This window comes from Passer montanus, unplaced genomic scaffold (genome assembly GCF_014805655.1).
Source record: "Passer montanus isolate IOZ18808 unplaced genomic scaffold, ASM1480565v1 scaffold102, whole genome shotgun sequence".
NCBI lineage: Eukaryota > Metazoa > Chordata > Aves > Passeriformes > Passeridae > Passer > Passer montanus.
The window spans coordinates 1,556,318-1,581,582 of record NW_024356727.1 but is presented as its reverse complement, the minus strand read 5'-3'; the positions used below and the strand labels follow the sequence as shown (position 1 = coordinate 1,581,582).

Below are 25,265 nucleotides of genomic sequence, written 5' to 3'. Positions count from 1 at the left end.
AAACAGGACTTGAGATTTCCCATCATGCTCCACAGGATTTGTAAATGCAGCAATGAAGTAAAAGTTTGTAGTTTGTACTTACGAGGTTGGGTGTTTGGGGATTTGGTTGTTTTCTTTTTTTTTTATTTTTTTTTTAAAGTTTGTCAGGTTTGTGGAAAAACATCACAGAAATAGGCAATTGAATTTCTTTTCAAAACCATAAGCTATTGTTACCCAAATTTAGTGAATATCCAACCACTTTTATTTTCTATACAATCTTAGAAAATAAGGAATATCAGGGCTGGAAATATTTAAACTCTTCAGTGATGAGCAACTTCTTCAAAACCACCTGCATGGCTTCCAACGAAAGCTAGTTATGACTGAATTATGTTATGTATCCTTGCACACATCATGCATTTGTCAAAGAGGACAAAGCACAACTCACAACTGAACAAGTGGTGTTTTATAATCTGTAAAAATTAGAAAGTTAGGCTGAATTATTTAACGGTTTTCTCTCCAGCTTAAGTTTTCTGGATCTGATGGGAATTCTTTCATATAAGGCATAGGACATGGAATCAAAAAAGGAAAACAACATGTGGCAGAAGAAAGCTGGAATTTTTAGTTGGAAGTCAGTTTACTTCCTTATTCTCCTCATAAAACTATAATAACCTTTCACATGAAAAATTAATGGCTTGTATTTTAATCAAATTTCTGATTGTTGGAACATCTGAAGAAAAGTTCTAAGCAGTTTAGAACAAGCACACTTCAATCCCACATGGCAAACCTTCCCCTACGCTTTCAGGAAATTCAAAGCTACTACACATTAAATTCTATTACACACATTTGAAATTTAAACTTGTAAAGGCTTTAAAAACACTCAGTGTTGAAAAAAACCCTAAAACAACCAAAACCCCCACCCCCCCAAAAACAAAATAAAAATTCTCACCACTTAAACAACAATAAAGATTTTCTTTGTAGGAAATATGACATTCATGGAACTAACAGCAGATCCCCATATTTAAAGCTCCCTCTGTTGTTTTTCATATAGCAGTTTCCTCCTCACTGGTGAAGGAGGACACAAACTGACCACACAGATTCTTACAGAGAGTTTAGGAATTTTTGTCTTTTTTTCTCCAAAATATTGGGATGAGTTTCTCCTTTTGGATTAATAACATTGAACATCTGTGCATTAAGCAAACGCAGACAAGTTCTAGCTTGAAGAACTGAGAGGGAATTCAAGCCAACTGGCCATTTTTGGATGTACATTCCAGATTGTGGAAAGAATACAAATGTTGCACCAGAAAGCTGGACCCATGTTATGTAACCTGCCATAGTTGTAAATTAGAACTCTGGCATGAGGAGTCCAGGAATTGTGCATTTGGATCTTGCACTGGATTTTGATCTAAACTATTTTCTCTCCATTAGAATCTGCCTTGAGTAGCAGTTGAAGCAGCAAGATTATAACATTTTTTTGTATACTTCCTCCTATATTATCAAAAAGAAAACAAATTGTTTAGGCCATCTACATTCTTGAGAAAATGACCCTAGGCATCATAACATACACAGACTTCAGTGCTGGAAGATATACTGGTAATTTCTGATTCTAGAAAACATGTTCTTGCAACTATATGAATTCTTTTTCTACCAGTGACAAGATCCTCAGTGTTCTGTTGAGGTGAAAAGGGATTATTAAAGAAGTTACACTCGTCTTAAAAAAACCCAAAAAAAACAAAACAAAACAAAACAAAAAACCCAAAAAATCACAAAAAACCCACAAAACATTTAACTTGTCACCATCTTAACAAAGCTTAGAACCAATGACAAAAGCTGTTTAATGCTACACAAAACCAAAGGATAATTCTAAATAGCTAACAAAAAAGTAGGCACATTCTGCTGTGCAAGGAATTAGGGCCAGAAGCCAGATAAGTTTCTATTAACAACATGCATGTGAACATTGTCTTGTACAGGACAAAATCAATGTGTGCTCTATTAGTCTTTCTGATAATATAAGTAAAGAAACACATTTCTATCATCTGCTAGCATGCCAATTATATATTTTTCTCCCACCCCAACTGCTATCTTAGTATTTGAGAAAAAAATGCTGCCTAATATATAATTATTGAGGACAGTTGATGCAAGATTCAAACCACAGTAGACTATCCTTCAAATGCTCATTAAATTCTTTCTTCCAGCAGTGGCTTACAGTTTAGCCCTAACAATGTGTTGCCAAAAGCATTTTGCTTGCCTTCTCATTAGTGATGTACTAAATCACTTCTCTCCAATCGCTGTGTAAAAACATTCATTTAAGTCAGCACGAAGGTTTTCATTAATTTCAATAGCAACCTTAGAGCAACATTAATAGCAAGTGTAATAGCAACCTTCTCGTACCAGCATTGCAAGATGCATAACATGAATTTTGAATCTTACCCGAGAAAAGGGGAAAAAAAGCGTTTCTCTCAGATAAAGTAATTTTACTTCTGTATCATATTGTTTTGCTTTGTTTTTTGGTTTTGCTTTGTGTTTCCCCCCAACAACATGGACTCATGGAACCACAATGGCACAGTACCTGTCACGGCCTGCTGGTCATCCACCATTAACTTTAAACCTTTTCCTCGCCGCACCACACGCACTGTGTGCCACTCATTATCATTGAGGTTATAGCCAGCAAAAAGGGTTTCTGGGCCTTTGCCTGTAGGACATGCCAAACAGTCATTATGCAATCTTTAAAGCAGTTTACATGTGAACCTCACAGAGAAAGAGAGAAACAGAGAGACTGGCTGGGCAAATGTTAAAACTCACCAAAAGTCACATCAAGCAAGAAAATTACCAAGTATAAGCAAAACACAGAGCTACTATATACTCTATACTATAGAACTACTATATTAAAACACTTCTAATGTCTATTTAACTATGTAAACACATTGTGTATGCACCAGGTTTTCATAAATAGGCACAGTCAACATGGATTTAATTATTCACTTTTCAATCTTATACAGGCCTTTAAAAATAGGATTACTGAGCCAAAAGGACTTGAAGTATGGATTTACAAGACTGGATTTTTGCTCCTTTATTAAAAATAATTTGGTGGAAAATAAAAAGTGGTGTGTGTGCATGTCTTATATTTTTCTTAATCTATGTCAACCTATGTTTGTTTAGCTTCTGTTTATTAGGACTTCTCAGAACATCATCTATTACCTGATCTAGATGACTTGCCAATATTGAGATCCAGTACCTTCTGCTGTTAGCAGATCTTCATGTTTTCATTTTTCATTTCATGGATATGTGTTGGGTTGTTTTTTTTTTAAAATCTGCTACTTCTCAGCAGTACAGCAAAACTTTTTATGCAAATTCTGTATATAGCACAATGTACTTGTAACAACCAAAGTATTCACAAACCTAGGACAAAGAATACCTTTAATGCCCAGGAAAAGATTTCTTATAAGAAAAGGATTATGGAAATTCTGCCTTGCACTGTTGACCAAGAAGTGAAAGAGAGAAAGAAAAACCCTGACTTTGTACTGTCATTGATATGAATAGATGATAGACCAAGTGCTGCACAAATAGATCGAAACCCATGTGGTGACGGTCCAAAAGGCAAAGCTAATTTGAAAGAAACAAATTCTATTATTGTAAAAGAGAGACCTCCCCAGCCTGTTTTTCAGTTCCTGTGGCAGAATAAATGCTGCTGATAACTTAAAGTTGTCAACTAAATTCTGGACTCTGTGCAAAAGAGAAATAGAGCTCTTGCAGCTGGTCCAGAGGAGGCTACAAAGATGATCAAGGGACCGGAGCATTTCTCTAATGAGGAAAGGATGAAGGACTGGGTCTTCTCCACCTTGAGAAGAGATGACTGAGAGGGAACCTCCTCAGTGTCTATGAGCATCTACAGGGAGGGACCAGAGGATGGACGAGGCTCTGCTCGGTGGTGCAGTGGGACATGGGGTTCCAGGCAGGAACTGAGGCACAGGAAGTTCCACCAAACATTAGGAAGAAGTTCCTTACTGTGCAGGTGACAGAGCACTGGAACAGGTTACCCAGATAGGCTGTGGATATCCCCCCTCCATGGGGATAGTCAAGAACTATCTGGACATATTCCTGTGCCATGTGCTCTAGGATGAAACTGCTTGAGCTGGGAGTTTGGATCAGATGTCCCATTGTGGTTATTTCCAGCATGACCCATCCTGTGATTCTGTATAGGACACACATTATAAAATAACTTTTGACACAGAAACACTAGGGTTACCCTGAGTCAGACCATTAACTCCACTGTGCCCTTCTAGGTGACTCTATTCCATGTGTCAGTCTTGCTCTGAAAGGGACATGCAACTAGCTCTGAAACTCTCCCACTTTTCTCTTGGGATTCTTTTCCATCCAGCACAGGCTAACTGTGATGGGTGAGATCTGTTAATAAAATCAAAGCCTAAAATCAAAGCCTCTCTGACTTCAGAACTACACAGAAGGAAAAGGACACTAAGATCTTGAGGTAGCTGTTCAGCATATTGGACAGTTTTCATCTCAGATATTTTCCATCTCTGTCAGCATTTTTTAAAATTGCTGCTGGTTTATTGCCCTGATTTTATATGCAAACTTTGCTATTTTGGGCATGCCAAGGGATCTCCAGGAACAAAAATGCAAAGCAAAGGCAGTGAGAGTCTCATAAAGCTGTTTTTCTGAGTCTGTGTTGACACCAAGATAGGAAAGGTGCTCAAACCCAGCAGAAGCAGATGACTGGGGTCAACTGCATGAATCATTCTGCTCCTTAAATGTTTGCTTTCTTTGACAAGAGAAAGACCAGTTTTGCATAAAGCTTAAGTGAATAATATTATCTTTGAATGTGCTGGTATAGATGCAGTGACTAAAACCTTAAGCAATCTATTTTAGGCACCACAATGGAAGCAATTCTACCTAGATTTGGAGAAAACAGATAGATTTAAAAAAAAAAACAAACTGAAATAACATGAGCAAAATCTTAGTGAGAGTCATTAAGCCTGCCTAGGCATACACTATTTAATAATATTCTAAACGTATTTCTACTTATTTGTTAGTCCAACCTATTTAAAAAAAAATTAAAGTAGCTAAACCACTTAGTCTCCATTATCTTGCTTCATATCTCTAAAAGACCTAAAAGCATATGCAATTTTAATTTACTCTCGCATTAACAACCCTCTGTAGTGTCTCTCCCGTGTAAAGGTGCCTCAGTGTATGTTATTATCAAATCCAACTTGGCTGCTCACATTTACAGGCAAATCTATCTATTCTATTTTAATGGCTGGGGACTTGCAAACTCTTCCTGTTGTAAAATTAAATGTGTGTTTTCCTATGCATCAGTCTATTTTCCTTGCAAGAGTACTCAGAGTAAAAAAAATCAGGTCAGAACTCCGTGAAAGCTGCCTGTTCCCACTGCACGCAATCCAAGAGAGGATTAAGGAGACCCCTGGTCAAAGGGCTTTGAAAGGGACAAACCTTGGTATGACCCACCATGGGAGCAGTGGACTGAAAAGAGTCCTGCCCATGGAGAAAATATCCACTTGCATAGAAAAGAGACTTTTCTTTCCCCTGGCTGATCTCTAACAGAGAAAAAGGGCTTTGATTTGTCAGAGGGTACAAGAAACTACAAAATAGCAAGGCCCAGTGCCCAGGGATTATGTATCTACCTGTCCCATCATGCTGCTTCTCTACAAAGTAGGATAATTTTCCATGGCAGCTGAAGAGGGAGATAAGAAAGGATGGATGCTCACCATTCCTGTGCTAATACAGTGCTTGGGCTGACTTCCTGGCCAAGGACATGCTTTCACACAGTAAAGCAGTAAATATGATTGTGAGCAGAGTATTTAGGAGAAAATTGTCTAAATGCCTAAACACAAAACCATGTAGGAATCCATTGATACCCAAGACTACCAGAACTGCAGAAGAAAACTCCTAACGTACCTTGTTAAATGTCACTGGTCAACCTGAAACATAGTTCATATTAGTATTTTCCTCACTGACTTTCAAATATATTGACTTAGAATTCATTTAACTATTGTATTGAGATCATACAGAGCATTCTTCTGCCCTGGTTATAGTTCTTATGGTGAATCTACTATAAATTTATATCTGCTAAATCATTGGCTCTCCAGTCTTGTTCTGACTTTACACTGATCTGAGTTCACTTCACTTAAATCACACCAGCAGAAAGTGTTCCTAAATAAGTGCATATAAATAAGAATTGGCATACTTCCACTTTTTTTTTTTTTTTTTTTTGGTAAAGGCACGAGGGGTGTTCTGGGCTTTAAAGAAAAAAAATGTTCTATATCTCCCACAAGAAGAAAAGCAAGAGCCCCAATTAAAAGAATGTATGTGTGTATATATATATATATAAAATTTTGTTTTACATGGACTGATGTTATTTTTCCAAATTTATGTCCCTCCACTCCTATTTCCCATCCTGTCCTTCCCCTGGAACTCATGTGTCTCTTTCCAGACAGGACATAGTTGTTTTTCTTCACACACTCAGCCAGCACTGGCTCACTTTCTGAGCTACTGATTCTCTCAGATACTAAAACCATAATCATAAACCTTTTCTTTCTGAGTCAAGATGCAAACTGGAAAAAAACATCCACTAACTATCTCCTCTTGCTTAACTATGACATTTATTATCAATGTCTATGTTCAGCTCTTTTCCTATTTTTAAAGGCTTAAATAACTGCCAGATTTTATGCATCCTTAGAGAAAATGGATAATACCAAATAAAAGATGCACTGTCAATTTTAGGACTACCACAGTTTGCTCAGAGTCCATCATGTCAGTAAAATTTCCACATCCATTTAAAAGCAGATAATTGCTTGTACAAACACCTTTTTACAAAGCAAAATGCAGACTGTGCAGTCAGTCAATACAGGTACAAATCTTGATGGTGCTGTTCATTATAAGCTAAGAGATATAAAGCCCCAAACATTCCCACTTATATGTTTACTTTGGTATCCAAAACTGAGCTTATTTTGCTGTCAGCACCTCAGCTGGAACTTAACAGCCCTCTCAAAGTTAAAGGAAAAAAGTATGAACCTCCCAAAGGAAAAAAAAATCTCATTTCCAACACACTGAATATTCTAAATGTTCTCTGGAGATTCCTATTCTCTTTACTACCTTGTGAGGAGCTTATTCAGCCTAACTCAAGTGCTGAAGATTTGCTGAATTCCAACAAGTCAGTCAATTAACTTTAATACGCACAACTTTTCCTCTTATATATATATCTATCCTGTGGTACTTTACTTTTAACCAACTACTTGAACTGCACTGATGATTTTGAAAGAAGATACTAGCTCTTACATTGTACCAAAATATGTTCAGAAAGAGTTGTCTGAATTTGTTTCTCATAATGCAATCCACCACTACTACTAAGGCATGTACCAAAATGCTTGGAGCATTCACTTCTGCCATCAAAATAGATATGAAATATAGAAAGAGACACTATAAACAGAGAGGAGAGAGAGACTAGGAGGTTCAGTGAATGCTATACTAACCAGTGGAACCCAGGCAAATCACTACTATTTATTTATTAGTCAGCAAAAGGAAGGTCAGTGTTTTCAGCCTGGTTTGCTAATAGAAAACTGTGCATACTACAGCTATCAGTAACAAGACAAAAAGACATTTGGACAAGAAGACAGAACCCTGGGATCTATTTAGTTAATAGAGAAAGTTACTTAAGGTCAGAGCTGTTGAGATTTCAGCTAAAATAAATATTTTAGGATTCAGCTTGCTATGTATAGACAGCTGTGTGGCTCTGAGAGAAACCTCAGAGTGTCATTGTAAATACCTGGTGCACAAAAAGAGAACTCTGTGCCATCTCAGTTATCCTGCTTCCAGAGTAAATTTAGCCTGCCTCTAATCCAGACTTCTGTTCCAGCACTCAGCCAGACTCACAGTCACTGTGCAAACCTCACGAGGCCTCTGCATTACCAGGCTGCAGCACAAAAGGTTCAGGAGAGATTCCTCCAGAGCAAGACGCAGAAACATAAGACATACAGGGTAAGGCATCTTAACCTTCACTGCCCTTTCTATGGCTGGCTGCAGGAACATTGCTGGTCTTCCAAAACACTCATTAGCACAGCTGAGCTTAAAAAGTCATTTAATACAGTGAATCAACCATATTTTAAATGACTGTGCTGTTATCATCCCAAAATTTCCTTGGCTAAACGTGTTTATTGCCGACAGAAAAGTTACATTGCCTTTTAAAAATCAGAAATGTGTATCAGGTTATCATTTACAGCTAATTGATAGGTAAACTTGGAAAAAAAAAATCTAATTGCAAGTCAAGGAAATTTTGTCCACTGTATTTTCTCCCCAGCAGACACATATGGAAAATTCCACAAAAATAGCACATTCACTGAATTGTATAAAGAAAAACATATCAATCTTGCATAGCTTGATCCAAATGCTTCAGCCCACAATAGTTTTATTATAGGCAAAATTACTTTTGGCAATTTGGGTAATGTATTGGCAGTTAAGGATATTTTTATCCTTTTTCTTAAAAACAAAATTTGACATTTCAGAAATTAAAATGAAGGCAATTGGAGCTGCTAATATCATTCATCAGCCTTCATTCCAGCTGTACTAGAGATTTGCTCATATTCCTTAGAATAACAGGAATATAATATTAAATATTTCCATCTAGGCATATCTATATTTTTCATACAGAAATGTAGAAAGCTAAACAAGATACTTTTGAAAATTCTACTAGCTTCCTCTAAAACTACAAACAGACTGCATTTAATATTGATTTAGTTCACTAGCAAGGAAAACCAGCATACACAGTGAATTCACGGGGGAAGAAAAATCCATGGAAGAATATAAAAACAGCCAATCCAGGAATCAAGCACCATATCCAGTTCTGAGGGTACAGAGTTTTCATTTGTCTGGCTCTTTTCTCTAAATTTGCTTCCCTGACTATTGTCTGAGTTGCTGTGAATTTTCGCCCTCCCAGCTTTGTCTTTCTTTTGGAAACTGTTTAATTTAGTGTGCAATATCACACATACTCATCCATTTATCTTCTTTTAAGCTGTTAGATATTCACTGTGACACAGCTGATGTCTAAACAGAGCCAGTGGATCCAGGTGGGAAGGCAGAACACAGGCAGATCTATGGGACTAAATTAAATCTAAGGATTCTGCCAAGAAAGGTGCTGATGATGAGCCACTGTCTTGTGAAAGTCTATTCTCTACAAATAGGACCAGTACTCAATTTCAGCAAGATGGAGAAAGAAAGAAAAACATCACAAAGCTGTAAACTTTAGAGTTGCTAGTCCTGGCCTCTAGACTTCCCTGCCAGACCAAAGGATATATAGAAGACAGACATATGCTCTCAAAAATATGCCTTGCTGGTCAATAGTTGGGCCTATGCTTATTTGAACTGCATTTCCTGAAAAAAAAAAGGTTTTGAAGTTGCAATTACAACTCTCTGTGAACTGAGAGCACATAAGAGGATAAAACTGATCTTGTTACTGCATTATGACCCATCTTAGAGACATCTCTCAATGTATAACTTAAAACATTTATAGCTTAAAATCAGTTGCATTTTAATATAGTTTTGTAACTCATCTATCTAAGTAAGTGAAACACAAACAGCCCTAAGGACATGTAATTTTCCTTTTCCTTTGAAATAATAAAAGTATCTCTTAAAAGCAGCTAAACCCAAAAGTCAGCTAGATCCCTCTATTTTTAATAAGAGTGCAATTTCTCTTTCATACTGCTCTCTGAGGATTGTGACTATCAGAAAATGTGCTAAAGGTACTAAACGTTGTATGAATCTACCCCAAGGCTCTGAACTAAAGCAAAGTCAATGAGCATGAAAAAATATAGTTGTTGCTTTGTCAGCTCACTGCTGAATGCTCTGAGACACATTTTCAGAAAGCATGGTGAACCTGACAATTGACTTTGCTGGAGGTGAGGTGAGCGTGAATATACCTGGCAATCCTATGCTAATTTAAAGAAAACTGGTGTGCAAGTTTATTTACTTTGTATTTACTGCAGGTAAAGAAATGTGCACTTGCAAAGACTGTGCAGCTTTACAATCACACTGTAAGGTCATATCCTGCCTTGGATCAGGCTAAATTTTTTAAAGTGCACTCAAGACTTATCAGTGTGAGTTGGCATTCAGCAGATTCACTTCCACAAATTATTTGTGTGGTTTTAGTAAATCTTAATTTGTTTTGACATTAACTTGACATGGCTGCTATACTGAAAAATTCCACACATTTTAAGCTGAATGTTTGAGCATTTTAAGTCAAACTTAACACAAACACTTGCAAATCAATACCTTTGACTTTATTCTACCTAAGCTACTGCTAGTACATTAGGAAAGCAGTTATTTCACAAGCCTTCTATCCCATTTGATAACTGAATTTATTATTATTTTTAAAATATCATCCACCATAAACTTGCATATTACATGAAAAAGAAAATGGGAAATTTTAATCCCTTTAAAAGACTAAAATTCTCCCATGCAGGATTTTTGCGTTACACTGAGCTCTCTAAATATGAAAGCTTGTTTCAATGGAAAATTCTTTTTAGGTCTTATTTAACAAAAAGCTTTGTAAAACTGCTAGAGAAAAGAATGACTAATTCATCTGGAGTTATTAGTTACTTCTAGAGTTATTAGTACTTTTCCCCCCTCTATAAAAATAATTATGAGAACTGATGTAGGAACTTGGGAACGCCTACATAAATTAGTACTAAAACTAACATTTATCTGCAATTTTAAGCAATATTGAAATTCAACTTTTTAAAAAGTAAATATTCATTGTTCAGATGTTACTTTAATGGCAGCCAGAATTTCTAATATTCATTATTTCTGTATAAATTCAGAGTTTTATCAATATTACTGATTTGTGAGATGTGGCTTCAAGTTAGGGAAAACAGCAATCCTAAGATAAATTGAAGTTTCTCCTTTCCCAAGAAGGGTTTGATTTTACCTCAGCAGATTCATTATTCTGGTCTTGACTACCAAACCAAAAGACGCAAATATTAAAAAAACATGGAGACAGAAACATACATTTCTTGTCATGGATTTCTAGGAGCAGCAAGAACATTCCTCTAAGTTTTCAAAGGAATCGACTGTGCTACACCTGATAATCTCCATTTATCTGTACAAGCTACTGCTCAAATAAGGTGCCCTCAGCTTCCAGGGCAATTTTGCTGCCTCTTCTGAGCCAAAGAGATCTGGAGGAGTTCTGACTTGGAAGAAGGATTTCACAATAAGATGGCTAGCTGAATAACTTTTATAATCTGGACCTTAATCCATGTCATTCAGCTGATAAACAAAAACCCAAAAAAGACTGAGAGACAAAGGTGCTCCAGGCAACAGATGCAGCAGATCTCCAAGTGTACCCTTAGGAGCCTGCAGAACCTGTGCTACTTCTTTCCACTTACACCCAGTGAAGTAAAAATAACCTTACAGCAGACTTTGTAGAAAAACTAGACACATATTTGATTTTTTTTTCCACTGAGAGAATTAGAATATTTGTTGTACATTGAATAGATCATAAGTGACAACAGGAAAAAAAAAGAAACAGCTTTGCCACATTAGCCTTTCTGACATTGATATTGACTGTGCCCATTTATATCAAAACCATGGCTGTCAAAACTCATTACATTTTAAAATATAAGTAAGTACAGTTTAAGTATGCTTATACATAATTTACCTTTCTATAGAAAAAAAATATCTTTATGTTTAGTTAAATTAACATAACAGAAAAAAAAAAACATTTAAGTATTTTCTTTTACCCTTATATCTTGCACAATGTTCTTAAGAATAAGCAGATTGGAAACTAGCTGGCATAGAAAGGAAGAGAATTTGGACTGTGACTTTATTTTAAGAATAGGCTCCTCTTAATTTACAGGTGTCTTCATCCCAAAAACAGTTATAAAATAGTTACAACTAAATCTCACACTCATATCCTTTATTTGTTTTGATCTTTTTTTCTTGTAATTTAAATGCTGAATTATAATATTTTGCCTAATTAACAATAATGAGAATAATATTTAGAGATTTATTATTATCAATTATTTAACTCTTTAAAAATATTTTTATAATAATCATGGATCAAAAGGCACAATTTCTTGATACTGCTTATTCTTGGATACTTCTAGGCAGACAGGAGTCAAGGAAGGAGGACTAAAATAGAACATTCAGATTGTTTTCAGAAATTATAAATGGATGAATACAAAAGTTGATCCCTGCTCTATGATCAGCCTCCACTGACTTTGATGGGTATATTCTTGCATGCCTGAGTAGAAAAGCATAGCTTTAGTACATGGAATTGTTTCTAACATTGAGAGAATCTTGTGCCATTTATCATCTCTTTAGGGTTGTGCTCAGCATCAGCAAGTGACAATCTTTTATTTCACAAAACAAGTAAGCTTCTTGACAGAAGTGCCTACTTGCACTTTCTTAAGGTGTGCTCTATATCTTGATTTATGCATTTTTAGGGAATCAAGATTTCATGTTGCTGACTTTCGGGGGTAGTGCTGCTCTTATTCACAGCCAATTAGCTCGTCAGCTGGGTTCCTAAATGTCTTGTATCATGCCAGTGATGGTGGCAGCTGTCTCCTGCTAGCTGGAGATGTGAGAATGCTTCTTCCCTCCAGAGCAAACAGTGTGGTCCTTTCCTCCCAGGAGACAGCAGACTTGTTTTCAAGCTGCTGAAATATTACACAGCAAAAACTGCAGAGACAGTTCAAAGTATACCAGTAACCACAACAAAAATTCAGCAGGCCATTTTCTCCAATATTCAACAATTGTGCTTAAATTTTGGTAAAACTGTAACTCCTTAGATGACAGCAAGCATGACTGGTACTTTTCACTTCTGATTCCATTTCCACAAGTCTATGTATAAACAGTTCATGGCATGTAAATGAAAGATGGAATTGTTGACTTACCTATTTGAGCTTTCTTTTCCAGACAGCTTTTACTACTAGTGAGAAATGCCTTAATATGCTGAGACAGAGAGGAACTTTTAACTAAAGAAATTTTATTTCTACACACATGCACTTCACACTCTGGAGGAAAATCTCACAGAATATAAAATGAATGAGAAATAATACCAAAGAATTAGCATAAGCTACATGAACCACAGCTCCCTTTTTCCTTTAATTGATTTTTCTCATTCCATGTCTTGGTCTTCATCTTGTGTCTTGTTGCTTCAAGACTGCCTAGACAAATAACTGCTGAAGAATTCCTTACACACTTCCCAAAGGGGACTGCATCTCAGAAAGCCAACTTTATCTTGATGTCTCAGCTCAACAGAGCAATATCTCCTTTGAAGTGACTTGTCTGATGGATTGAGGCCTAGAAATCAGCTGGAAGGGAGCATAAGTTAACCTCTTGACACATCATCCAAAAAAGTAATGTGCTTGGATGGAAATTTCAACAGCTACCTGAATATAATTCATTAAAGTTATTGTCAAGAAGAGATAATAAGGAAGCAGTTATGTGGTTCCAGTAATAAGCTACTGAGTGCTTAAAATGTTATGATAGATGTTTCATGCATTTTAATAGACATAAATGCAAAATGTGCTAGATACAGAGTAAGTGCTTTTAATACAAGTAACTGCTCATCAGTGACATGCACTGGGTAGATGTTTTTAATGTTATCACCTCTTCAAAAAAAGCACACTGAAAAATGAATTACTGTTCTTATAACATTAATGAAGAATAATGTTGTAGCTGAGGGCTTGCTAGGCTCCTTCATCAAGACTGAACTTATGAAATGATGCCTTGCTGCAGAGGAGTGAAGCAAGGATAAATGAGGCACCTTTCTGAAACAGCCAGGGAGCCATTAGTAAAACTACTGCATACTTACACAAAGGTTTTTGCAGATGCAGTAAAGGAGGGGCCATCAAAATGCCACAGATGACTTAGAAACCAGATTCTGTGAACTTGTATTTATTCAAAAAGGTGGACAACTCAATTTCTGTGCTACATATGAAAGGGACAAAAGCTCTATGCCCATGTGCTGTTCTACTGTCTATAATCAGATTTCACTGATCTTAGTGCTGAAAGAGTAAGATAATTCCTTACCAGGGATTTATTCAGACTTCCAGCAGAGCAAATATAGAAATGTATCAAAATAATTTTGATTTAGGCAAAATTTTAGTTTGCCACCCTTGTCATTTTTTGCTTTCTTTCTTTGATTGAAGAAGAGGGAGCCAAACTCCCTAAGCAGCTTGGCTCTCCTCATCACACAAAGCTGAGAAATAGGATCAGGTCTGACTCTCACTGAAATTAGTTGATCATTTAGAAGTAGTATCTATTAATATGTGAGGGACAGACAGAAACTTTGCAATTCCCCTCAACATATGCCAGACCTGCTGCAATGCTCACTGGCTGTGCCAGGCAGAACCAGACACCCCATTCCAATTTCACTCTCTTTGACTCTCTGTTTCCCCTTTCTCTTATTTCCTACCAAAATGCAATGTCCATCCTATTAAAAAAAATATCACAAACACTTATTCCATAAATTCCTTACAAGTGTATATTAGGACAGAATGACAGCTGTGAGCACATGTTGTACTGATCAGAAAAGCTGTATCAACCTGCAGAGAGATGGCAATTTGGCTGGTTTTCCTTGAAAAGTTATTGAGATAACACAGCACCACTGAATTACTATGGCTTCGTTTTTGTAAAAAGACCTATTCACTTACTTAATGGATTTAAATGCTTTCTGAACTAAACTATTAATGATTTTAGTATCTTTCAACACAGATTTTTTTTTTGGAAAAAAATAACCAACTAATTTTCCATTCCTTGAAAATGTCTTTAGACTGTAGTGCTACAATAGAAAGACTGAAGTGTTTCTCCATAGAATCTCAATTTATGAGCACTTCTAAATGTTTTCTGCACATATTAATAAATATTTCTCTCAAGAGCATTATATCTTAGAAACAGAGAGTCCTAAGAAGCAAAGGCAGAAAAAGGAAAGGGTGTTTTGACATGAAGTCTGATAGTATTTTTAATCTGTGTATAAATTTAGGAACATCATCAACTCACCAATGCTGAGTTACTGTTATTTTTACTTAATACTGAATGCCAACAATGAATTTCTTTTTCAAGGAGCTACAGACCAAAATTTCTGGCCAGAAAGCTCTTATTACAAAGTAAAAAAAACCACCAACAACAACAAAAACAAACAAACAAACAAAAAAAAAACCAAAAACAAAACAAACAAACAAAAAAAACCAAAAAAACGCTATGCCTAGTGAACAACAAAAACAAACAAACAAACAAAAAAAAACCACCAAAAAACACCCAAAAAAACCAAAAAACCATTATGCCTAGTGAATATAAAAGTCTTCATTAATAGCTTACCATAATTTGACTTGATTTGTCAGTTAATCAAGAAGGTTTTATGATAAATTGTTGAAATATAAGCTTGTGTCATCTGCTGCCATCTGTGTCTTAACACTCTAATTTTCATGCAATCTGATTATAAAGTTTAGAATGACTGTATACAACCCAGTTGATGATAGATTTATTTTTTTTTTCAGCCTAATGTTTCTGTGAGTATGTGATTACTTTCACGAGCAATTTCCTGTTGCTCTCAATACAGGGTATAAACTAGTGATGAAATAATTAGGGAAAGAAGTTGCAAATTAAGCTGGGAAATGGCACATAAGACCAGCTAGTTCAGCACTGTGCTTTCAAGAGCAGCACAGAAAAGCAGAACTGCTCTGTAGTAATTACTACTCTAATACAGTCACAGCTTCCAGTAACGCCAAGTTTGGGACTTCTGGAGCTGCAGAAACAGCCTTATCTCTGAAAGTCCTTGATGCATTTCCATTTCATTTAAAAAAATCAATTTATTAACCTCCTGCTGCTTCTTATGGCTGTATTATCATATATTTATAAAAATACATTCATATTCTCTCAGGTATTTTTTTTCCCTAGCATGCCTAGCTGCCCCATGTAGGAAAGCTAATCCACACTTGTAATCCTCCCTGCTGCAGTGACCTGTGTTTTCCCCATTTAAGTTAATAATGAGGAAGAGGAACTGAACACACATGGAGCGTTCAGGAAGGGGATAAACCATGACAGCACAATAGCACAATGCTGCTTTCTCTTCTGGTCTTACCTCCTCTCCCCACAGCTACTCCCATCCACTGGGATTTCTGGTCACTTCTGAGCACTGAACTGTTTTACAAGAGCTATTTACTATGGCTGCACAATTTCCTCAGCTCAGTGCTACCACACTCTATTGCTGCGCTGGCATAATTAAGGTGACTTTTTTCCAGGATAAATTACTTTTGTGTATTGCTGTTTAATTCCACCTACCACTTAACCAGTCATTCAGCATTTTGGAGCCCCTCAGAAAAACCTCAAGTTCAGCATTTCATTTGCTTTTCTTAAATAATCACATTGCATTTGCAAATAATATTATCTCAGTGTTCATCTTCAATCACTCATGAATGTGATAGCAGAGATTCCTGTGAGAACAGGTGGAAGCAGAGCTTTACTGTGGAATGAATACCATGGCAGCCCCGTTCACTAATATGAATGACATTACATTAGCTTTTATATATTCTTCTCCAGAAGAAAATATTATTCCGTTCCTTTGCTATTACTGATTAGAACAGGATTCCTTATTATCCCTGCAAGATTTGACTGTAACACCCACTTTCTGTCATGGAAAAAAATTGTGAGGATAATTTAAATCACCAGTCCTGAAATGTGATTAAGCCATCTTGCTTCTCAAAAGCTAAAGGAAGAAAACATAAAAGTAAAATAAGGGAAATTTAGAACCTGCTATACATGAAAAAACTTACTTTCAAGTGCTTCTTCCCATTAAAATATTTAAAAGACCTAGTCTACTTCTTCTGAAAAGTCCTTTTATGAAAGATTTGCTAGGACCAGTATGAGCTAGACATGCATAGCTCCCTTGCATATAAATCAGGATTTATTAATTCAAGACAGCCTATTCTTATAGATCCAGCACATCCTGGAGGCTGCTTTGTCCCTGTTGGTAACATGAGAGGCTACATGCTTGCAGCAATCTCTGCTTTCCTACCCTTCAAGAGTCCTCTTATCATGTTTAGTGGTTTGGAGGATCTCCTGCTCCCCTTTCAGGGCTCACTCTGAAGGATCAGAAGGAACAACTTCAGCCCACTTCAGGCTGTTCCCTTGGGCTTTGCTTGTGAAACTTTGGCAGCATTCCAGAGCTCAGAGCCCATTGATACATAACCACACTGTGGCCAGAACTCAGATAGCCCCACATACCCACCAAACTGACAGCTATCTACATCTGGCATGGCAAAAATTAAAGTATACTGAAATATCACAAATGGAAAGTCTATTACTTCTCAGCAATCTTAAAGGAGTTTCTGAAAACATTCAAATGGGAGTGCTAAAAAAGTCTTTACCTGAATGTTAAACTAAAGATTTTTCACCACCAATTAGGGCAACTAATTTTCAAATTTACATAAATAGCCTTGTGTTTAAGCCTTTACTATTGCCACTGCAGAGCACACCCCTGTGCCTTGAGAAAGCCACAGTTATATTGCTATTGTATGTTTGATTAGTGAGGACCCTGTTAAACCAGCTTTATCTTTAAAGTACCATGAGTAGAATGTGTGACTTAAAGAGACAAAAGTAAGGTGGATGAAAAGGGTGAAAAGACAGGAAAGCAGCATACACACACAAAAAGGAAAACATCTGTTTTCTAGTTAGAGAACTTGAAATAATGTTTTACTGACAACCTGCCAGGAGACTAATGGCAATTTGCTCCTGTTAGCTAAGGAAGAACAAACATAGATGAAATTTTATAAGGAACAAGTAGAATGTAGGCAGAGAAATAAACTTCATTGCTGTTCTTCACGTAGGCTGAAAGCACTGATAGAGCAAAGTCCTCAGTCCCCAGCAGCCAACCCTGAAAGCTTTGTCAGGGAGAAAGTAAATATCACAGATCCTTAAATGCTCAGCCAGTATATATAAAGCCTTTATTTTCACTTTAATGAAAGTTTGAGCTTTTTTGCTGTTTATGTGATTGTCTCCCATGCCCCAGCTAAGCAGATTCAGGCAGGAGCCTTACCACTGAAAAATTATATTATTATTATATATTAATTATATATTATATATTCAATTACAATTGAAAAATTATATGCGCAAGATTCTTCTTAAGATTTCTTCATAATAAGCTAGCTGATTCAAGTTTTCTTATTCTTTTTATTAGTTCAAGATTTCTTAACAACTACAACTGGATAAGGAGGGGGTAGAAATGGAAGCTTTTTAGATAACTTGAGCATTTCCCTGCAAAATTCCTGTGCTAACTAAAACACAGGCTTGAGATGAGAAATCAGTATATCACAAGACTGATTTTCTCAGCCACTCACTAAGTGAGATAACTCATTTTTGGAAGCCCAATGTGCCTTCATTGTTTCCTTCCCAGAGCACTCCCTCAAGACAAACTATATCCATGCGAAATTTCCCAAAACATCACAAAATAAAATGGATTTCAGACCTTTATTATCTATCTTATGTGAATGGCACAAAAGCACAACATCCCCTTAGCTGGCATCTCCTAATACATATCTTCTTCGTGAGGCTCAATGGCTTTTCCTCATGATGAAACTCCCTAAAATTTCCTAGGTTCAACATTCAGCTCATTTGATAAACCTAATTCAGAAGAGAATAATTGTGATGTACATAACTGAAGGTGCACATGCTTACCCAGAAACCTTTCCCAGCATTTCCCTTCAGTTGTCTGAAATATCGCTTCCTTAATTGCTATAAATAAAGCATTCTACATCTTCAGAAGTATGTTTCTGCCTTTCTGCACATAACATGTACTTTTCCAGGATGTTGTTGCTTAGATGTAGGCCAGATGAATTCATTTTGGGATAGCATAAATCTGTGTTGCAGAAAAAAGCAATGCACCCTTTTTACTAGAGGTTGCTTTTCTACTGTCCCTGCAACATCCTGCCTCCCCCTCTTCCTGTTTTATTCTACAACAGGTGTCAGAAAGTTCCAGCAAGTAAAAATTAGCAATTTTGTTAGTGGATCACTTTAGTAAAATTCATCACATAGACACTTAAACCTTTTGTGCTGGCAGCAAAGCAATGGACCATGTAAGAGCAGGACCAGCAGACAGGAAGACAGAAGAACAAAATTTTTAAAGCAAATGAGAGGGTTTTTTTAGAGACAGACGAAATTCTGCAACACAAAAACCAAAGAATGGAAACCTTTTGTGCTGGCAGCAAAGCAATGGACCATGTAAGAGCAGGACCAGCAGACAGGAAGACAGAAGAACACAATTTTTAAAGCAAATGAGAGGGTTTTTTTTAGAGACAGACAAAATTCTGCAACACAAAAACCAAAGAATTATATGCAAACTTTTGAAAAATGACCAGAAGTGGCCCTGCTGGTTCACTTTATTCTCCTACCATTCAAGAAACAGTCACTACTTTTCTCCAGAGCAGGTGGGCAAACAGACTGCGGGAAGAGGTGAATGGCATTGCAGTCACTGCACCAGTGAGCCAATTAATGTGTTGGGCTCATAGGGTATAACCTGTGCAGCACCACTTTCTTCTACTCTATATTTACCAGAGAAAGAGAAAATTTAGAGACATCTCTCATATTTGGCTTCTGTGGCTGTACAGAATAAATTATGTGCTATCCCTTAATGACTTCATCCCTCCTGATTGTATTTATACAGGCAGGCTCTCTGGCTTTGAAACCTGAACTTTATCCCTTAATGACTTCATCCCTCCTGATTGTATTTATACAGGCAGGCTCTCTGGCTTCGAAACCTGAACTTCCCAAGCTGAGATGCTTTCAACCTTTGGTCCAAACATAGTGCCTGGAACAAGACAGGATGGTCTTAGTGCAGCTTCTGGACTGAGTACTGAGGACTGCAGTGAGAGTCTCAGTAAAGCAGCAGTTTTCCCATTTTTGCCTTACTGTCTATTAGCAACTAGGAGATTGTAATCAGAATTTGACTGAACAGGACCAGGTATGTTTTCAGATTTGTTGCATGGCAGCAAATTGTTTTTCAAAAAATTATATGAAAAGGGGCCTTTAAACTGTTATTGCTGAATGAGAAGGAATCCAATGACTTCCTGTTCTAAATCTGCAAAGTATAGGCAAAGTTTTAAAGGAATTACTTATAATTATTTCAAACTTTGCACTGCAAACAGAGGGAAGCTCCTGACTGAACTTGCAGAGAAAGGACCCTGCTGATTTGCTGCATGTCCTCCACGGTAAAACTTTTACATGTTTTTGCCAGGCTGTCAGCCATGCTTAATGAGGGAAAGATCAAAACTCATGCAATTCATAAGCACTCTGTAAGAAAACAGGCCAAGTACAAAATCTTACATTTTGGGTGGAGCTACAAAATTGAATCGTTTTAATGATTTTCTGCCACAAACAACAGCTAAAAAGAGAGCAAGTAATATATTCTAATAATTCTTTTCCCCATAGTAGGAAGCTAATACATGGAAATGTATTAATGATTTCCTTATCACAGAAGATTTAGGACTATCCATAAGAGCAGGGCTGAAGATTTTGATTTTGCAATAAAATGCAGTTTTACAAGCAGTAGTTTTCAAAAGGATGTATAGTCTTTATGTAAGATTTTCTGCTGCTTAAAATTCATGCGCACATCAAGAATACAATGTAACTGAACACCATTGCTGGTTCTTTAATGGATACAATTCTCCTCTTATTTACCAATAATCTGACAAAGCTCCTTGTCATACCCTGGATTTGTAGGATACTTTGACAAGAAAGAAATGCTTCAGTAACAGATGCTTCCAAATAGAATAACTTAATCATCTGTAATGTGCATGTCTGCGGAATAGGAAAATTTTAAAAGGATGAGCATACAAAGCAAGGAAAAAGGATTAAGGACTATAGAGAAGAACAGAGAAGTGAAATGGCATGAGAAAATAAAATGAGAGGAACAATAAATTATATGGAGAATGGGTGAATAACTAGACAGACAAAAGAACGAGGGGTGCATGTAAATACAACCACTGAAGGGGAACTTTGCTGGAAGAACAAACAGAAAACCTTCTAAACTCAGGAAAACTTTCTTAACCCAGGAAAACCTTCCTAATTTACAAGGGTGGACACCAAGCTTGCAAACCTTGTTCACACATACCCTGGGGAATTGTGTACACATTTACTGCCACAGGACTCTCTGCTCCCTGACATCCTGCAATTCATAATAATTTCTCCTGACAGTCCTGCATTTGAGTATAACTGAATTCAGTGCCATTGCTCTGTGAGTTATTGCCTACAGAAGCAAAGATGTGTACTAGAAAACTGACCTAAATCTCCCCTGCACTGTGTGCCACAAGCTGAGCAATCTTTCACAGCACCATTCAAAAATGTGTCCTGTATTTTTTTGTATTGAAATAAAGTATCAGACTGGGAAAGAGAGCCAGCTACTTACCAATTAACATTTTTAGTGGTATAATGTATCAGTTAATAAAAAAACTCCCCATCAGCCCTACTTGGCTGACTCATATAAAAATATAGAAAATTTATTTCCAGAAATTATAGCAATAAAATAATAATAAAACACTCACAGCCCAAAAGATGAAATAATGTGTAAGACTGCAGACATCTGTGACAAAAGCATATTGAATATTAAAAACAGCAGCCTTTATAGCTACTTGGATTTTTCAGATACTAATATTTTGGAATAATTAAAACGGAAAAAAAAAAGAATTTAATTTAAGTCAAGATCCTAGCCTTTAAGGTTACAGCAATGAAAAATATTAAATTTTAGCACATCTCTTTTTGTTCACAAGTCATTCAGAAACTGTTACTAAACTGCAATGGAAATTTTATTGCGATGAAGTTCTGTCTCTAAGAAATGCTAGGGAAAAATCCCATTCAGTTCCATAGGATTCATGGCTATTTATAATTTATGCTTGATAGTTTGCAATGAAAGGGTAGCAATTGCTTTCTTCATCGAAAGGCGAAATATTTTGGGACTTTTATATAAATTTTTTATATCATTTATTCTTTGGAAATTTTTAGAGATTAGTTTACCAATTCTGTGCATAATGTAGAAGACGTCTACAGCTATTTAACTTATTTTTCACAGAACAATTAATGCCAAAAAATGCTGTTATGTTCATATTATTTAAAACAACAAAGTTCACTGCAGTCTTATTTTTAAATGGGGTCGTCACCCCTGTGAGCACTAATATGGGAACCACAGCAGCTATTTATGTTCATCAAATAAATTTCTTCCTTTCTCCTGGTGTCAGGCCCAGCACTGACCTACATGTACCTGCAATTTAAAAGGACTGTTTAATTCACTGCCTGACAGACAATTTAATTTCGCAAGCTTGTAGCTCTGAAGAACACAATTAAGTTGTTTAAGGATGTACAAACCCAACCTTTGAGCAATGGTATTTTCTGACTGACATGAGGCAGAATTTCTAGTGATGCATGGTTTTACGGGCATACCAATCTTCTAACCTAGCACAAAATATTTAGCGTGCCACAAATTGTTAATGAAACACAAGTTCAGTAGTGATCTGATATCTGATTAACATTTAATTTTTTTTTAAAAGTTCTGTCCTCCAAATAAGGAGGACCCCAAAATGCCACCTCTTCTGCAAGACAGGACATCAGCTAAAGGTGAAGGGATGACCATGTGTAGAAAAAGTTGCTGCCATAATCTTAGCTCTGTCAGCAAACACTTATTCATTTGATCTGCAGTGAGCAGAAGACAGGCTTCAGGAAAAAGTGAGAGGAGGAGGAAGTGCACTATTTTATCCCCTGGGTTTACAGTTCACATCAGGAGCAGGTGTTTACATTCCCATTTTCCTTTTTCTTCTCTCAAGCCTGCTGATGTTCATCTGACGTTTTTGGATTTTTTTTTTATTGTCTCTCCAAATTCAAACCAGATTCCGTCACCCTGACCTTAACTCTTTTACTAGGCTAGTTATAACACATAACTCTCAGTCCCAACACTGAGGTTACATTAACAGGACTAATTTCTAAGTAACAGAAATAGGGAATGGAAAAAAAGATTTTTCAAACATGAAAACAAGATTTACTATCAACCTGAAATCAGGATTTATACATATCGCAGAAAGAAGAGAGGCACTCAACTATTGCAGTGTTTAGCAACTTAATACTTCAGTTCTGGATGCTGTTGCTTTGAAACAAATTGTGTCCCACTAAACCCCATTATATTTTCTAATAAGCATTTTTAAGGACTACTTAGACCAATAACTTTCCATAACCTAAAAATTAGGATATAGAAATTGCTCGTGAAACATCTGGTTGCTGAAAATCTCCAGTGCAGACAAGAAATCATTGTAGTACTTACCATACTGAAAGCTCAAAAGCTGATGCTGAGTACACACAAGCACCACAGGGAGATGGAAATAATCACCCAAGTTCATTTATAACAACAAAAACACTATAAACAAACTGTAAAGAAAAATAACTTATAAGCATTTTATACCAAGGATATCTTGTAGAGAGATTATGTTGCTTCTGTATGAGCCCATGAATTTATAAGTGCTAATCCAATCCAGTAGACACATTGCTCCTCTTTGCAATCCTCTAACTGGAGACTTATTTGTGTTTGCAGATTCTCTTTTGATCCAAACCTTGTTAAAAAATGAAACCTAGAAACCATTTAAATTTATCTTTGGCACATCATTAATCCAAAAGGGACTAAAAAATGAAAACACCTGTAATATTGTGGCTTCATTTGTGGGTAGTTTCCTTATGTTAGTAACTCTATTTTCAGATGGATTTTCTGATTTTATTACGGAAGTTAAGAAAAAAAGCAGTATTGTTTTTCCTAGGAAAAGAAGAAATTTACCAAAGGCAGGCAGCCTCATTACAGATCTGCCCAAAAAGCTGCTTATCTTACACTTGTTTTTTCTAATTGAGATTTCCTTAGTAGAAAACAATAGTGTCCTGTGGCAGACCAAGAAAATGCTTCTGAGATTTTTCATGATTTTATGTATTTTTAGCAAGTGAGAATTTTTTACTTTCTTATTATTTTCTTTTTAATATGAGGACAATATCTTTATGCCTTGGTGATTACAAGCATTTCTGTTATTGTATTGAAGCCTCTCTGAATTTAAGAACAGGTTAAATTAGACTTGTCTCTGGAAATTTTTCTGCTTTTTAATACAAATGCTGTATTTTTTCTTGTAAAAATTATTAATTAAAAAATCTATTAGCAAATGACACATTAAGAATAAATTCCGACTCTTGTTTTTCTTTATGGGTTATAAAACTATTAAGACATGTTATGTTAACATGTTTTAACTCTTACCAACTACAAATTAAACCTGTGCAGTTTGTTGTTTAGCTTTTTTTTTTTTCTATTTTTGTATAGCCAGTCCTCTGGCCCGCAAAACCTGTTAGGAAGGGAAACAGAACAACAACCCAAAACTCAAATCTACCATACTTACTATCAATAATTTTGTTGACACCATTCAGGAATTCCATAGACTCAAAATAAAATCACAGTCCTTTTTCTCCTTTCAGATTATAGCCTCTTAATCCAAATAATATCAGAGAAGTTAAAATTTAGTCCATTCATCTGGCAAATGTTTCCCTCTGTTTCATAAACATGCATATCACAGAGAAAAATTGTTCAATTCAAGGATTTTTAACATAATTAAAGTGTAAAAAATCATCATAGAAATATAGTCATTCTCAGATTTAATAATGCTCTTACGACAATTTATCACATTTCCATATATTGAAGACTTAGCAAAACCAATTGTGCTATAACCAGCTGGTAAATACAGGTAATTGTCTAGAGGAATTGTGAAATAGAAATTTTAGTATATAAAAACTATTGTGTTCCAACAATCCAACGACAAGGTGAAGGCAAAATGTCAGGAAAATTAGAAGGAAGATGTGGGGGAATAAAGTGTAATAGCTTATCAGAAATGCTGGTTCAAAAATTCTATGGCCACTGTAAATATAAAATAGCCTATCTAGAATAACACAGTACTACAGGCGCCATTTCTTCTAGGCTTGTTTATAACCTGTAGAATGCTTCCTTTTTAATATTCTAGTTAATGTTATGTCCTATGTGAAGGACAAAAAATAAGTCCTAAAATATATGATGACTTTTTACACCATGATAATTAATCATCACATTTCATTATTAAATTATCAAATGCTTGCAAGCTGTCCACAATCTTTGTCATTCTAGTTTGCATATTTTACAATGGTGGAATAACATTTTAAAAAGTTTGAATAGGCACTTACTGGAATTACAGTTAATCCTGATACAGTCTAGATGGGGAAGAATAGATGAA

The 25,265-nt window shown here is 36.1% G+C and overlaps 1 protein-coding gene across 24 annotated transcripts in view; it reads right to left on the bottom strand.

Annotated features, from left to right (window-relative positions):
* The window catches only part of NRXN1 (neurexin 1), a 673,223-nt gene that overhangs the window by 358,882 nt on the left and 289,076 nt on the right, over positions 1–25,265 (bottom strand). For 15 of the 24 annotated variants that reach the window (XM_039717321.1, XM_039717079.1, XM_039717101.1 and 12 more), the window contains 2 exons: positions 25,216–25,242; positions 2,546–2,668 (listed from right to left, as the gene is read on the bottom strand). In XM_039717321.1, the coding sequence (XP_039573255.1) occupies positions 2,546–2,668; positions 25,216–25,242 (150 nt within the window). The remainder of the gene's footprint in view (positions 1–2,545; positions 2,669–25,215; positions 25,243–25,265) is intronic. The other 9 variants (XM_039717302.1, XM_039717313.1, XM_039717199.1 and 6 more) reach the window with 1 other exon arrangement.